This window comes from Hemibagrus wyckioides, linkage group LG02 (genome assembly GCF_019097595.1).
Source record: "Hemibagrus wyckioides isolate EC202008001 linkage group LG02, SWU_Hwy_1.0, whole genome shotgun sequence".
Taxonomy (NCBI): Eukaryota; Metazoa; Chordata; class Actinopteri; order Siluriformes; family Bagridae; genus Hemibagrus; species Hemibagrus wyckioides.
Genome location: NC_080711.1, coordinates 12,875,666 through 12,889,762, shown reverse-complemented (window position 1 = coordinate 12,889,762; position 14,097 = coordinate 12,875,666). Strand labels below are relative to the sequence as shown.

Here is a 14,097-nt window from a genome sequence, read left to right as displayed (position 1 = left end):
CTCCAGCTGCACAGATGAGCTGCTGAGCGCGTTACTTAGAGCTGCCTTTACACACTCAACACACAAGGCTTCTAAACCACATGTGCAAAAGTATTGAGCTTCATATAGCATCACAGCACTCGTCAAACACGACAGATACAGTAACAACATCATATCATGATACTCGAAGAACTTTCTCTGATACATGATACCATTAAAATTTACAGGTAAAAATTCATGAGAAATATTAATAAATAAATACAAGAAATTCAATTCAATGTCTGATTTAATGTCTACAGAAAAGAATTAGAAAGAAAAACTTCTGTAATTAAAATTTTACACTTTAAACATTTACATGTTTTAAAAAAACCCCATCAAATCAGCTGCAGGTCTGAAATGTGCAAATGCTGAAGGAAAAACCTATTATAAAGTATCTGCTCTAACATATTTCTCTCCTCTTTATCGTCTATTCATGAGCTGTGCAGGATTAAGACTATGCAGGTGTGGAAAGTTTCGGTCAATTTTTATTTTCACTTTTTATTTAAACCCATTCAATTAACTGAATTGTGTAACATCACCATTTTAGAGAAAATGATTCTCTGTATAGAGATTATACTTTATACCTTCACTCTTGGAGTTTCCTGAAAAATCGAAGGAGAAAGAAAGTTATTAAATAAAAAAAACTGCCACTGAGTCTCACAAAAATATCCAAAAATACCCAGTCAATTAAAGCTGATGTTATATAACAGTTATTTTTGCTGTTTATAAAAGAAAGCTGAACTGATTTGGTCCATAAAGATTTCCATTAAATACTAAACACATTGTACATTCTGAAAATGGTGTTTAATTGACCATAAAGATAACAACTATACATGTACTATGTTAGAATAATGTTAAATAAAATTCTAAGATTAAGAATCAGATACTAAAAATCCATGTAAACCAGTTTGTTTGCAATTAACTAGCCAACTTTCTCACTGGAGGTGTTTCCACTTTCCCTGTTCATGTAAATTTATTGGGCATGAGGTTATCCAGATTAAAAAACACAGATAATGGGTCACACTTATCATTTATGATCCTTAAACATTTTGTCCGGTTTGTTAATGGAATAGTTGCGGTGTTGTGGGTGTTAAGGGGGCTTAATAACAATAATAAATTGACGCGAAGACGATGACGAGCTCTGCATTCATAGCCTTTATCTTTCTTTACTTCTCTTCTCTCACTGAAAGTCAATACAAAGTATTATTAACAAAACATAGAATCTTCTTCATTCCACTCGTACATAATAAATCAGTTTTGTAGAAATGCACATAAATGTGTTTTTAAATGTGTTGTATGTTCGATACGCCGTGACTATGTCCCTGTGAAAACCCCCATGCGGACACAGGAACGGGTTTTACAGGAATCCGACACTGTTGTGTTTCATGGTTTAATCATGAACAGGGATATTCAGTCAGAAAACAGGTTTCCTCTACGTTGCTATAAAGGGGAACTAGTTTTTCTGCATTATCTGAAACAATTCAGTGTTTTGGGAGAACATTCAGTGGTTGTCTGCACTGGGTGTGTAGTGAATGCTTGGACAAGGCCACTCCTTACGCCACAGATCACTTCCCAAGTGTACTAAAGCCATCGTGATGTCATGATATGAGACTGTGGATTAAATGACACTGGACTGGTTTACTGGTTACACAGTAGAGTGATTTTCTGTGACATTGTTATGAGTCTCTACATGTCATCGTTCTGGTATTTGCTCCCATTAAAGTAGGAGTCTTACAGGAAGGAAAACAGATACGAATGAATGAGCACAGATCACTAATAGCTGGAAAATAGACCCTACATGCTGCTGACTTTTCCTGCTTCACATCCGGCACCCCTGCTGATGAATCTTCTGACCTGTGTCCCATTTTATTAGACTGCTAGTCAATTCTGAACACTCCGTATTTGGGTTTAAGATAAATACTATGTTGTTGTTGCTGCTCTTTCGGCTGCTCCCTGTCTGGGGTCACCTCAGAGGATTATTTGGTCTACATGTTTTGATTGGCACAGGTTTTACGCTGGATGCCCTTCCTGACGCAACCCTCCCATTTAATCCGGGCTTGGGACCGGGCACTGAGAGTTAATTCAGTGGCTTGGGTTAGCGTACTGCATGGGAATCGAACCTGGGCCACAGCAATGAGAGCACGGGATCCTGCCACTGGACCACCAGGAGGCGGTTTATGATAAAAACTATAAAATGAGAAAATATTAATTTATTGGGATTTATCTTACATTTTGTCTTAAAAACTGGTGCCAGAAAGTGGTGATGTATTGCATGTTGCTTTATAAAATATCGTGTTATTCTTGTTTTATTGTCTTATAGCGTCTTGTCTCATCAAATCTTGGTTTAAAGTAACTAATAATCTTTAATAAATCACTCATCTAGAGTCCTTGAATACACAGACTTAGGTGTTTGTTGGAACAATTGTGCTTGGTAAGACCTGGCAGCTCTGGTTGCTCTTCTGTGACAATGGTGACAGGAAAATAAGCTGCTGTATCAATCCCAGCTAAACAAAGGTACATCTAAAATGTTTGGAACGAGTTTCTGGAAGTCTGTATATCTTTGACTCTCACCTGCCTATGACAGGGTTGAAAGCTTCTTGATTTGTTTGAGACTATGTTGTTATTAATGTCGTCCTACCCCAACAAAATCTATAGACACAAGCCTCTGCTAGTTTTGTACATTTCTTTAAATGTCTTTCAGGGTATTTGGTTGTGATCTGGTCTCAACCCTGCTTTAAATTTCAATTTCGACCACGGTTATAGGAAAACTTAATAAAAAGTCTTTTATTTTCAGCTGACTCCCATGTGTTATAAGACATCCGACTGCTGTTTATTTTCTTGTCTCAAATGTCTTCTGTTAATAATGACAGAATCTTAAAAAGTAGATGTAAACAAAAGTAGGCATTAGTAACTGCACATGCTGGGAAATCCCAAGGAAAAGAAATTCACATTGAAGAATACATTGCTTCCTTTTTCCTGGTTAAGTGTTAACAAAGCTCTTTCAGGTCCACTGGAAATAGATTAATGGACATTTTTTAAACATCCATGTCTACCTAGTGTGTTTGGTTACACTGTCAGGGATGTAACCTGAAGAAATGCTGAAGAACAACACAAACAAAAACAGCTGATATCATCACACATTTTACATATCACTTCAGACTCATAATAGCTGGTGTTATGTAATACTATCTGAACTGTATCACAATCAAGAGTATTATTTATGACTAGGGTTAGGGTTATGGAAAGCAGAGCATGTACAGTTTCCAAAATTAATATACTGGCAGACAGCAATGCTAGAGGTCTTAACACCACTGGAATGATTTTCAGCAATTTACAGAGTTTTGTATGGATGAAAACTCTAGATGTTGGGTATGGGTTATGAAAGACAGAGCAAACACAGTCTGGTCCATAAGTATTTGGATGGGGACATGATTTTTGTGATTTTGCTTCTGTACTCCACAGCAATGGATTTGGGATGAAGCAATCAGGATGTGATTGAAATAGAGACATTTAGCACAGACCCTTCATTTTCACAGACTTGAAAATAAGTGGGCAAACTATACAAATATTATTTTTTTAAATACTTGGATGCAAATTCTTTGCAGTTAATTATGACCTGATGTCTGGATCTGATGACAACCAAATGCTGAGTTTCCTTCCTTGAGATGCTTTGCTAGATCTTTACTGCTGCCTTTAGTTGCTGCTTGTTTGTGGGGCTTTTTGTCTTCAGTTTTGTCTTTAGTAAGTGAAAAGCATGGTCAGTTGAGTTGAGGTCAGATGAGTGACTTGGTCATTTTTAAAAACGATATGTTTCATCGACTCAAGAAGCTCCAGAGTTGCTTTCGCCATATGTCGTTATCCGTCTGTACCCTGAAGAGCCGTCCTATCATCCTATATCGTCCTATATTCTTTCTCGACAAGGAGAGATTTCTGTGATCATCATAGTTGTCTTCTGTGGTCTTCCAGATGTTTTAGTGTTTTACCAGCGCATTCCTTCTTTTTAAGAATCTACCAAATAGTCCATTTGGCCAATCCTAAAGGCTCTGCTATTTTTATGATTTTCTTCTCATCACTTCTCATCACTTGCATTGACACCTCTTTGTCTGTGTTCCAATGAATAGCGAACAAATACAAATGCAACAACTAAAATCAACTCCAGACATTTTATTTCCTTCAACTGTCATGAAATATTGAGGCCACACCTGGCCATGAAATAGCTTATCAGTCAATTGTGAACTGTGAAAATGGAGGGACTATGTAAAAAATTACTATAATTCTTAAATGTTTTTTTCATTATTTTTGTCCAAAGGCTTGAATTAAAGCTGAAATTCCTCACTACAATCACACACTGATTGCTTTATTTCAAATCCACTGTTCGCGGTGTACAGATGCAAAGCCAGTATTGTGTCACTGATCAAGAAATATGGACCTGATTGTACGCCTTCCAACCTAAAATACTGGAACAAGCACCACAAAGAAGGAAATTCTTGCTATGCTATTTACTAAGTATCCTTTTTTGTTCTATTTTCTATGTATTAAACCTATGTGTGTAAGTGTAGGCTTTACAGAAAGCAGAGCAAGTTCAGTTACCAATCTTAAGATTCTGTTAGAGTCTGTTTGCAGGCTTATCTTAATGTCTAGGTTACAGTTACATTATGGAAACCAGAGCAGATGAGGACTCATACATGTTTGTAGCATTGTGTAAATGGTGTTTATGATTTTTAACATGAATTATCTTAAGTATTCATGAGCAAAGGAACACATAAATTAGCATACTACATAGCCAGTAGCTGAATTTCCTAGCTGGCTAAAATTGCGAGTATTTACTATAGAGGATAAAGAGTTAGGGCCTTTATAGATTAAGTGAGATTTCTATGGTTAAAGCCTATACAAATCCCACAAAAATTTAAGCTGAGTCTGTTTGTGTAAATTAAAGTTGCATGTGTGTGTGTGCAATTTCAGCCTTGCAGCAGTCTGGATTGGACACGCTTAAGCGGTGTGCTGACGTAGGTAAGTTATTGAGTGTTTCAGGTTGGATAGACGTCACTGGCTCCAAACTAAACCGCTTATTTACCGTTTTCTCTTTTGTGAAGAATGTGAGGGGGGGGGGCATCAGTGATGCCTCTTGAGATGTTTATGGGAAGCTGCCTTTAACAGTTGTTGTCTGTAACATTGGATTTGAGTCAATCTTTGATTACACAGTGTTTCATGATAGTTTATTGCTGCTCAAACATAAGCATGAGGTTAATTTATCAACCAGGAGCTAAAGCTGTTTCCAAAGTTGGCAATGGAAACAACAGCTTCTTAATGCTTAAATCATTTTCCTAGCATTTGAGTTGGCAATTGAGTTGGCACAGCCCCTAAAACAGGTATTTGCAATCCTGTGAAAAATTCAATATGCAATAAAAAGTCTGTAACTTATCAAAAGTCTAAACTGATCACAAAACTTCTTCAGAACTATAAAATTAGGCTTTCCAGTATCAGTGTTATGGAGGAACGGACCACAGTGATGGGCGACCTTACCTTAAAAATAGCAGTTTATTTGTTTCACATATACACTCACTGTCCATTTTATTAGAAACGGTTATCCAAACAGCCAATCACGTGGCAGCATAATGCAGAAAAATCATGCAGATACAAATCAAGAGTTTCAGGCAATGTTTACATCAAACATCAGAATGAAGAAAAAGTCTGATCTCAGTCTTTGACCACGTCATGGCTGTTGACAAAAGATGGGATGGTTTGAATATTTTAGAAACTGGTGAGCTCCTGGGATGAGGAGTAACTCAGCATGGTCAAATAATAGGTACAACTGTGGTGAGCAGAAAAGCATCACAAAATGAACCTTAAGGCAGATGGTTTACACCAGGTGTCTTCAAGGACCATTCTGTGCCCAGAATCCTCAGTTCTTCTTCAGCTGTGCAAGTCAGCGATTTATCATTTGGAAACATTGGTGAGCTGAGTCACTTATCTGCAGTTACATATCTACAGAGCCATAATGTCCTTTTGTCGTGCAACTGTGACCAAATTGCTTCGACTGAATCTTATCGGCAGCTGCTTTGTTCGCCACAGCATAGTGTGTAACAATTCAGAGCCAGAGTCAGTTCTATTGAGCAGGCTTGATGTGTGCTTGACTCTCTTGAGGCAGCACGAGCGTTATATGTAATACTTACACAATATCCATCCTACTCAAAATATCTATAAAAAATGTGTCTAGAACAGTGTATGCCCTCCTGACTTGTAAATTTCAGATATGTGAGAAATGCTGGCCTGCCTCTGTTAGGTGGCAGATTGAGATGTGAAAACTACTCCACAGAAGCAGAGACTGATGGGTATTGATCAGGAGAGTTACGCCAGGAAAAAAGAAATACTATTACACATCTCATTAAACTCAAATTATTTCATTAAACTCTCAATCATTAAAATCACCCACTTAGTCACTGATAATATCTGTCATGCTGGGATGTGTCTCAGTTAGTGTGTGTTTCTCTCTTTCTTTACTGTTCACTCACGCTAGCCCACAGTGAAGCCGGTTCAGACCTGGCTTTCTGAAATGATCAACACTGCCAGATTATTAACGAAAAGGAAAAACAAAAGCACATTTAAATAAAGGAGGTCCATGAATCACAAACATCTAAACTCCACAGTGGGCTAAGGTTTTCATTAGTGTTCTAGTTCATAAGTTATAGAAAAATCAGTCTATTAGCATTAGTGTTGAAGAGCTAGCACCGATTTTGTCAGAATGTTTTGCTAGCATGTGACATGTCCCAAACCTTAAAATAGTTCTATCTCCTGCTGTTATCCAAGTATTACTGAGATGTTATGGCAATACCAACTCAAGCTTAAAGTATAAAACCTCTCTCTTTCAACTAGATCTTACTTCATGTGTTACCTTAGCTGATTATCTCCTCCAAATCAGCTGTTTTGTGCTTCATTGTGAGTGGAAACTTTGCTGTGTTTGTGAAATCGCTGACCTAATCAAACTCATTGTTAGCATACTAGCTACAACACACATTTTTTGTTCTTCATTTTTTGTATCTTATGATCCCTCAGGTCTAAGTCTGAGTTCATGAGCTGTGTGAGCTGTTATGTGTATATCTGAGAGAGATTTTTTGCTATTTTCCTCAAAAACAAGTGACAGACACTGTGTGGATAGCTAAAAAGAAAGAGCCTGAACACATTCGTTTGGGTGTAAAGCCTGTGTGTTTAGGCTTAAATCCTAAATTCCTCTCATTATAACGAGGGAAAACATTAACACTATATAACAAATCCCAACCTCCCAACTCAACAAAATGAAGAAGATGATATCAAGCCTTAAAAATCCTGGCCTTGGGGCATTTGTTTTCCCTGAAGCTTGAAACCATCATTGATTCTTGTGTTTGTGTCTGTGTGTATATGTGTCTGTGTGTGTGTGTGTGTGTGTGAGATAGAGAGGGAGTTTAAGGCTGAGCTACACTGTGTGGGAGGGTATATGATGAGTACCTCCTGGATGTTCTTGCCTTAAAGCGAGAGAGGAGCAAGCTGTTGGAATGCGGGGTGAGTCTACTGCCTCAAAGTACTCCAATTTTAACCGGATAAAACGACAAATCTCTCACTTATGAAATCTCTCACTTCATACGTCCAGAGTCAACTCAAATCCTGAACCTTGCGCTTATGAAAGTTAACTTTATGGAAGGCTCTGAAATGCTGGTCATCTGTTGCCCAGACTGTGTCAGTAAACATGATTTTAAAAAAAAAGGGAAAACTAAAAAAAAAAAAAAAAAGAGCAATGCTTAAACTCCACTTTGGGAGAAAGCTTTCTTGAATATTTTGCACTCATCAGTGTTGCACAGAAATTAAAAATAAATCCTCTATGTGGGTCAGTTCTTATTTCATAAGCTATAGAAAAGTCGTTCAATTCTCTGAGCTGGAACCTGAAGCTATGTGGTAATAAAACTACCTTCTGTACCACATCATGTCAAACAGTAAACTTTTCTGTGTCAATATCAGTATGACCAATGACTGAAAGATATTCAGATATACACTATATTGCCAAAAGTTTTGGGACACCCCTCCAAATCATTGAATTCAGGTGTTGTTTTTCAGGGGTTGGACTTAGTTCCAGTGAAAGGAACTCTTAATGCTTCAGCATACCAAGACATTTTGGACAATTTCATGCTCCCAACTTTGTTGGAACAGTTTGGGGATGACCCCTTCCTGTTCCAACATGACTGTGCACCAGTGACCAAAGCAAGGTCCATAAAGACATGGATAAGAGAGTTTGGTGTGGAGGAACTTGACTGGCCTGAACTTAACCCGACAGAACACCTTTGGGATGAATTAGAGCGGAGACTGCGAGCCAGACTTTCTCGTCATCAGTGCCTGACCCCACAAATACGCTTTTAGTGGAACGGTCAAAAATTCCCATTAACACACTAAACCTTCCTAGAAGAGTTGAAGCTGTTATAGCTGCAAAGGGTGGGCCAACTCCATATTACATTCATGTGCATGTAAAAAGCAAATGTCCCAAAACTTTTGGCAATATATTCTTATGTATTTTCATTTCATAAGAAACAGCTGAAAGTGGTCTAAAAAAAAATCACTCTACATGAATGAAAAGTATCATCTGAGGCAGCTTGTGTTAATTACTTGTTGCTTAAGAAGTCAGACATTTGAACTCTACTGTATATGTAGCTTGAATCCAATGAATCACCTTGTTTTAGGCAAAAGAGTTGTAATGCTGGATAGTTATGGTTACAGATACTCACTTGTACTGGGCCTGGAAGTGTGCCTGTACAAAGCTGTGACGTTCACCAGGCTGCTGATCTGGAAGGTTAGAGATAGCTAATTCCTCTCCTCCTGCAATATCCTGAAACAACAACAAAAAAAAAAACCACATGGTTCAAATCTGTTGATTATTGGACCTTTGTTAAATACAGTCAATTATCCTTAAACACACCCAAAAACCTTACTAGCAAGAGATGACAAGAGCAATATAATCGTTCCAAGTGTCACTATTGTTATTTTTTTTTACAGCAAGGATTTTCCTGAGCTGAGATCAATAGAGTGCAGTCTTTTGTAAGAAATTATGGAGTCTGCTGAACAAGTGGGTCTTTTATCTGGTGTGATCTCAAGCCAAACACCCTAACGTCTTGTGTTGCATACTGTGAAGCTGAGCTGTTACACCAAATGTCCTAATCATCATAGGAACAAAGACAGGTCTGGCTTGACTTTCACACTTACACCAGGATGTTATCTCATAACACTTTCATACTGAAATCAGGTCTCTCATGACTATGTGATCCTTGACCAATAGCTTGCTTTAACATTTGCCATATAAAACCTAAAGATATGCATACGCCATGTTATTTAACTCTTTGTACCAGAGACCAGTGGAATTTTTGGTCTCCTGTTTTGATGTGTCCATGGTCAGCATTGAATTTATTTATCATGTCACACTCCACAGTGATGGTGTTTCATCAGTATTTCTGTTTTTACCTAACCTACTAGGGTCAATATTCATAGAAAAGTTTTTAAAAAATGTTGATATCTTCAAAGTAAATGGTGATATTAAATGGCGATATCTACAGTTTGAGGTGTTTATGTGGTAGCTTAGTGGTTAAAGTGTTGGACTGCTGATCGGAAGATTGTGAGTTGAAATCCCAGGTCTGTTAAGCTGCCACTGCTGGGCCCCTGAGCAAGGCCCTTAACACTCAATTGTTCAGTTGTATAAAATGAGATAAATTGCTCTGGATATGGGCGTATGCCAGAAATGTAAATGCTTATCTTCAACCACTAAACTATTCTGTGTATGCTTATCCCAAAAAAGTTTAAAATGTCTCACACTGAAAAGCAACAGTGTCATGACTAATTTTATATCAGACTACCCTGATCAGGCATAACATTATGAGCACTGACAGCACTGAAGTGAATCACTGATTATCTCCTCATCATGGCACCTGTTAGTGGGTGGGATATATTAGGCAGTAAGTGAACATTTTGTCCTCAAAGTTGATGTGTTAGAAGAAGGAAAAATGGGCAAGCGTAAGGATTTGAGTGAGTTTGACAAGGACCAAATGGTGATGGCTAGACCACTGGATCAGAGCATCTCTGATCCTGCAGATTTTGTGGGGTGTTCCCGGTCTGCAGTGGTCAGTATCTATCAAAAGTGGTCCAAGGAAGGAACAGTGGTGAACCAGCGACAGGGTCATGGGCAGCCAAGGTTCAATGATGCACGTGGGGAGTGAAGGCTGGCCCGTGTGATCCGATCCAACAGACGAGCTACTGTTGCTCAAATTGCTGAAGAAGTATAATGCTGGTTCTGATAGAAAGGTGTCAGAATACACAGTGCATGACGGGTCAGGGCTGTTTTGGCAGCAAAAATGAGACCAACACTATATTACAATATTAGGCAGGTGGTCATAATGTTATGCCTGGTCAGTGTACATCAATAAAATAATATATTTGGTAATACTGATTGAACAAGGAGCTGGGGATGAGAAAGATGACATAACAGTAAGAATTTCCAAATTCCCAATTCTGCATTTCATGCCTTTGAGTTTGTAGGTGATGTTTTGATTTCCTGTAGTTGAAATTGTATTCCATGTTGTAATAATGCGATGTGCTAATGTTTTTTTCCTAAACCCATTTCAGATCCAGTTCTTTTAAATTCACAGCTTGAAAACACCATATTACTGAATCAAACCACACCTTAATGGCTGAAATAGCAGAGATCAAATCTGTGCTTGTTTGCCTTTCCGGAAAGAAGTTTCCAGACGTTTTGAATCTGCAACTGAATCAGATTTCTGAATTTGAATTCTGCCACCAAAAATCAGGATTTCTACACCTCCTTATTAATGCATTTTATTTGAAACCTGGCGCACAAATTCAAGCCTACAACAGAAATACATTTCTCATTCCATTGATATGCATCGCTTAACTTCTCAATTTGTTAACCCCAGAGACTTTTTGATGCTGAGTGAGGGAAAAAGAAGGGTCTCTTCTGAACCACTTGCATAACCCATGTACATGTCTGCAGCTCTGATCATCATGTTTTCAATTAATGTGGGGCAGCCTTTGGAAGCAGATAAGATTAGGTAGGAAAAAGTCACAGAGACAGATCAGACAAACAAGACAAGGTCATCAGCAGCCAGTGAAGGAGTCTGGCACTGCTGAGCACTAAGCTACTGGCAACAGGCATGTAAATTAAGGAGATATGTGGAGTAGAGAAAAAAGCAGAGGGAATCTGGTCATCGTTGATAGTGTATGATCAAACCGACTCTTCATTTCTTGCCTATTTTGGGAAAGCGCCGGTACAGTGAGTAGCTGACGAAGCCTTGCAGGTACCTACACCAGCTATGAGCAAGACAGAGGACAATTCAGAAATGTTTTGCTAATACTAAACAGATTAGCTTATAAAAAAAGAAAACAGTAGAGACACATTTTGTGGCTGCCCATGACTGATAGCTGACCTGTTCAATTCTTAAAGAACTCTGGAAAAGCATTTTCTTCTTTCATTATCGCTTTCTCCCCCTTCAAGTTCTGTTCCCCCTGATCTCTCTTACCTTCCACTGACATTTTCCTTGTGTATCTCCTCTTTCCTATTCCTTTATCTTATTACCTCTCACTCTCTCACTCTTTATCCCCGTCTTTCTAATCCAATTCTCCTTAGCCAATAATTAGGGCCTTGAAATGCATGCAAAGTGGCACTTGAGCATACAATGCAGGACAAAATACTCTCCAGCTCTGTTTTTAATAGCTCCCGAGGTTGAAAGGTTCAGTGGCGTCTCTGGTGGAATTAAAGAAGCAGAGATGAGCTTTTTGGTGCTGCTAGTGCAGCAAGTTTATGAATGAATTATTTATCAGGAGGGAGAAAGTAATACATTAAACAGGGATAAAAATCCATGCAAGTTAAGTCTCAATACTGAAAGGACCCCTCATGTTTTATCAATATACAGAAGATGCCATATTGAATGGATTAACAGGATATTACTAGACATGTTCTAGCAAATTGCAGTCACATGAAAGTGTATAATCAAAACTGTAATCAGGGATTGATTTTTTGTTTCGTAAGTCTTCATCAGGAATCAATTCTGCATTAAAGTTTGTAGATACCTGAGCATCACACACTCCTGTGTGCTTGCTTAACATCCCTTTCCAGATTTAATTCCCCTTTGCTTTGATAATATCATTCACTACGACTTCATAACAGCTTGTAAAAGGCTTTTCCACTAGATTTTGGAGAGTGGCTGTGGGGATTTGTGTTTATTCAGCCACAAGAGCATTATTGAGGTCAGACGGTGATGTGTGTTGTTAAGACCTGAGGTCAGTCAGTTTTCCAGTTCATCACCAAGGTGTTCAATGGAGTTGAGGTCAGGGCTCTGTGCAGGACACTCGAGTTGCTCCACTCCAACATCGACAAATCATGTCTTCATAGAGCTTGCTTTGTGCACAGTGGCATTGTCATGCTGGAACAGGTTTGACCCAGTTAGCTCCAAGTAAAGAGAAATTGTAATTCAATTGAGTTTGGGGAAGTCAGACATATGGGTGTCAGGAATTCAGTCATATAGTGTAGCAAAATTTTGAAGCCCTTATTTCAGTGAGGTCTCAACAGAATTCCATACATAATTGTGCACACGGGTCTATCAGGGCCACTGTGCTAAGTGGACTGCTGCATGAATACATTCTGCTATTATCTTTCCACAGAGGGAAGGAAAAACACTTCAGAGAGTGCATTCACCGCACGGCCTTATCACCTCACTGAACCCTCCTGACTGGCCTGATCACTGTGGTGAGGGAAACATAGAGTGTATGATGGGTTCAGTGTGTTTAGATAATGTAATCCTATGGAAGGCACACAATGATGCATGCATTCTAACAGCATTAACATGGCCAGTGATATCTAGACGTTCTTACAATGAAGTAATAATGCTAAAAATGAACGTAGAGTGTGCACACGAATATTTGTGCACCATTTACTTTTCAGAAACAGTTTCCCATTGAGTTCTGAGAAAAGCACAGGTGATTACGAAGGAAAATCAAACTCTAATACATATCACACTACTATCATGCAATAATCCTGTATAATTGGTTCTATTCATATTAACGAAGGTTAATAAGTAAAACATATGCTAATGCTAGTATGATGAAAGCACATAGCATACATTAAAAAAATGACTAAAAAACATACTGTGATTTTGTTTACTGATGTGGATCATCCACAAAGCAAGTTAGGTTTTAGGTTAAATCTCTCCAAATTGCATATTCAATCCAGAGGCATAATGAATAACAAATTGACTTCTCTGAGGACCCTGTTAATAAAACAGCTTACTTCTAGTTTTCCAGGGGTTATAAAGCTCTCAGCAGACGTATATTTTTTCCCGAATGCCAACGGGTGGCTCAGATAAATACAGAGGAACTTTGTTTTGAATGTTATCTACAAGTAAACACGGCATGTGGTTATTATTCAGGAGCACATTTTAAAGCCATATAACCTTATCTACCTGGGTTAAACCATTACAAGTATGTTTTTCAAGGTTAACAATTAAGACTGCAGGATCTTCATGCAACATGCAGCGAGAGAGTTCATAAATCACTGAGCAATTCACGCTCCAGTCAGGACGTTTCATAAATCACACACTGTGTGGTACAGGTAAGCTAACCATAAATAACCCTATTCCCTCCATCCCTGCAACTGAACAGTCTGGTGTTGTAATAGCTAATATAATTGTACACTTATAATAATAAATATCCACAGTCCAGATATGAATAATGTATTGGTATTAAAGCAGCTACTTCATAAGTCATTCTTTCCAAGAATTTAACACAAAATCCATGATTTTTAAAAAAAATTAACACAGAATTTCCAGACATTTAGGCCAGGTTGTGTGCACATTCTGCTGAAAACCCTGTTCCATTCACTTGTCTCGAGCTACCATAGGAATAGATTACATACTACATGCAATTTCACCAATTCAAGTCGTTTTCCCTAAAAAAGCACAATAAATTCTAAAAAAAAAAACCCTAAGCTTTTAATGTCTAGCATTGTTCAAGAACCTAAAAATCCTGCTTGCTGTATAAAAACATGAAACATGTATTAAA

General features: G+C 38.2%; 1 protein-coding gene across 1 annotated transcript in view; it reads right to left on the bottom strand.

Moving 5' to 3' along the window:
* The window catches only part of usp43b (ubiquitin specific peptidase 43b), an 87,006-nt gene that overhangs the window by 41,872 nt on the left and 31,037 nt on the right, over positions 1–14,097 (bottom strand). Inside the window, exon 3 of the mRNA XM_058410237.1 lies at positions 8,766–8,866. Within this exon, the coding sequence (XP_058266220.1) occupies positions 8,766–8,866 (101 nt within the window). The remainder of the gene's footprint in view (positions 1–8,765; positions 8,867–14,097) is intronic.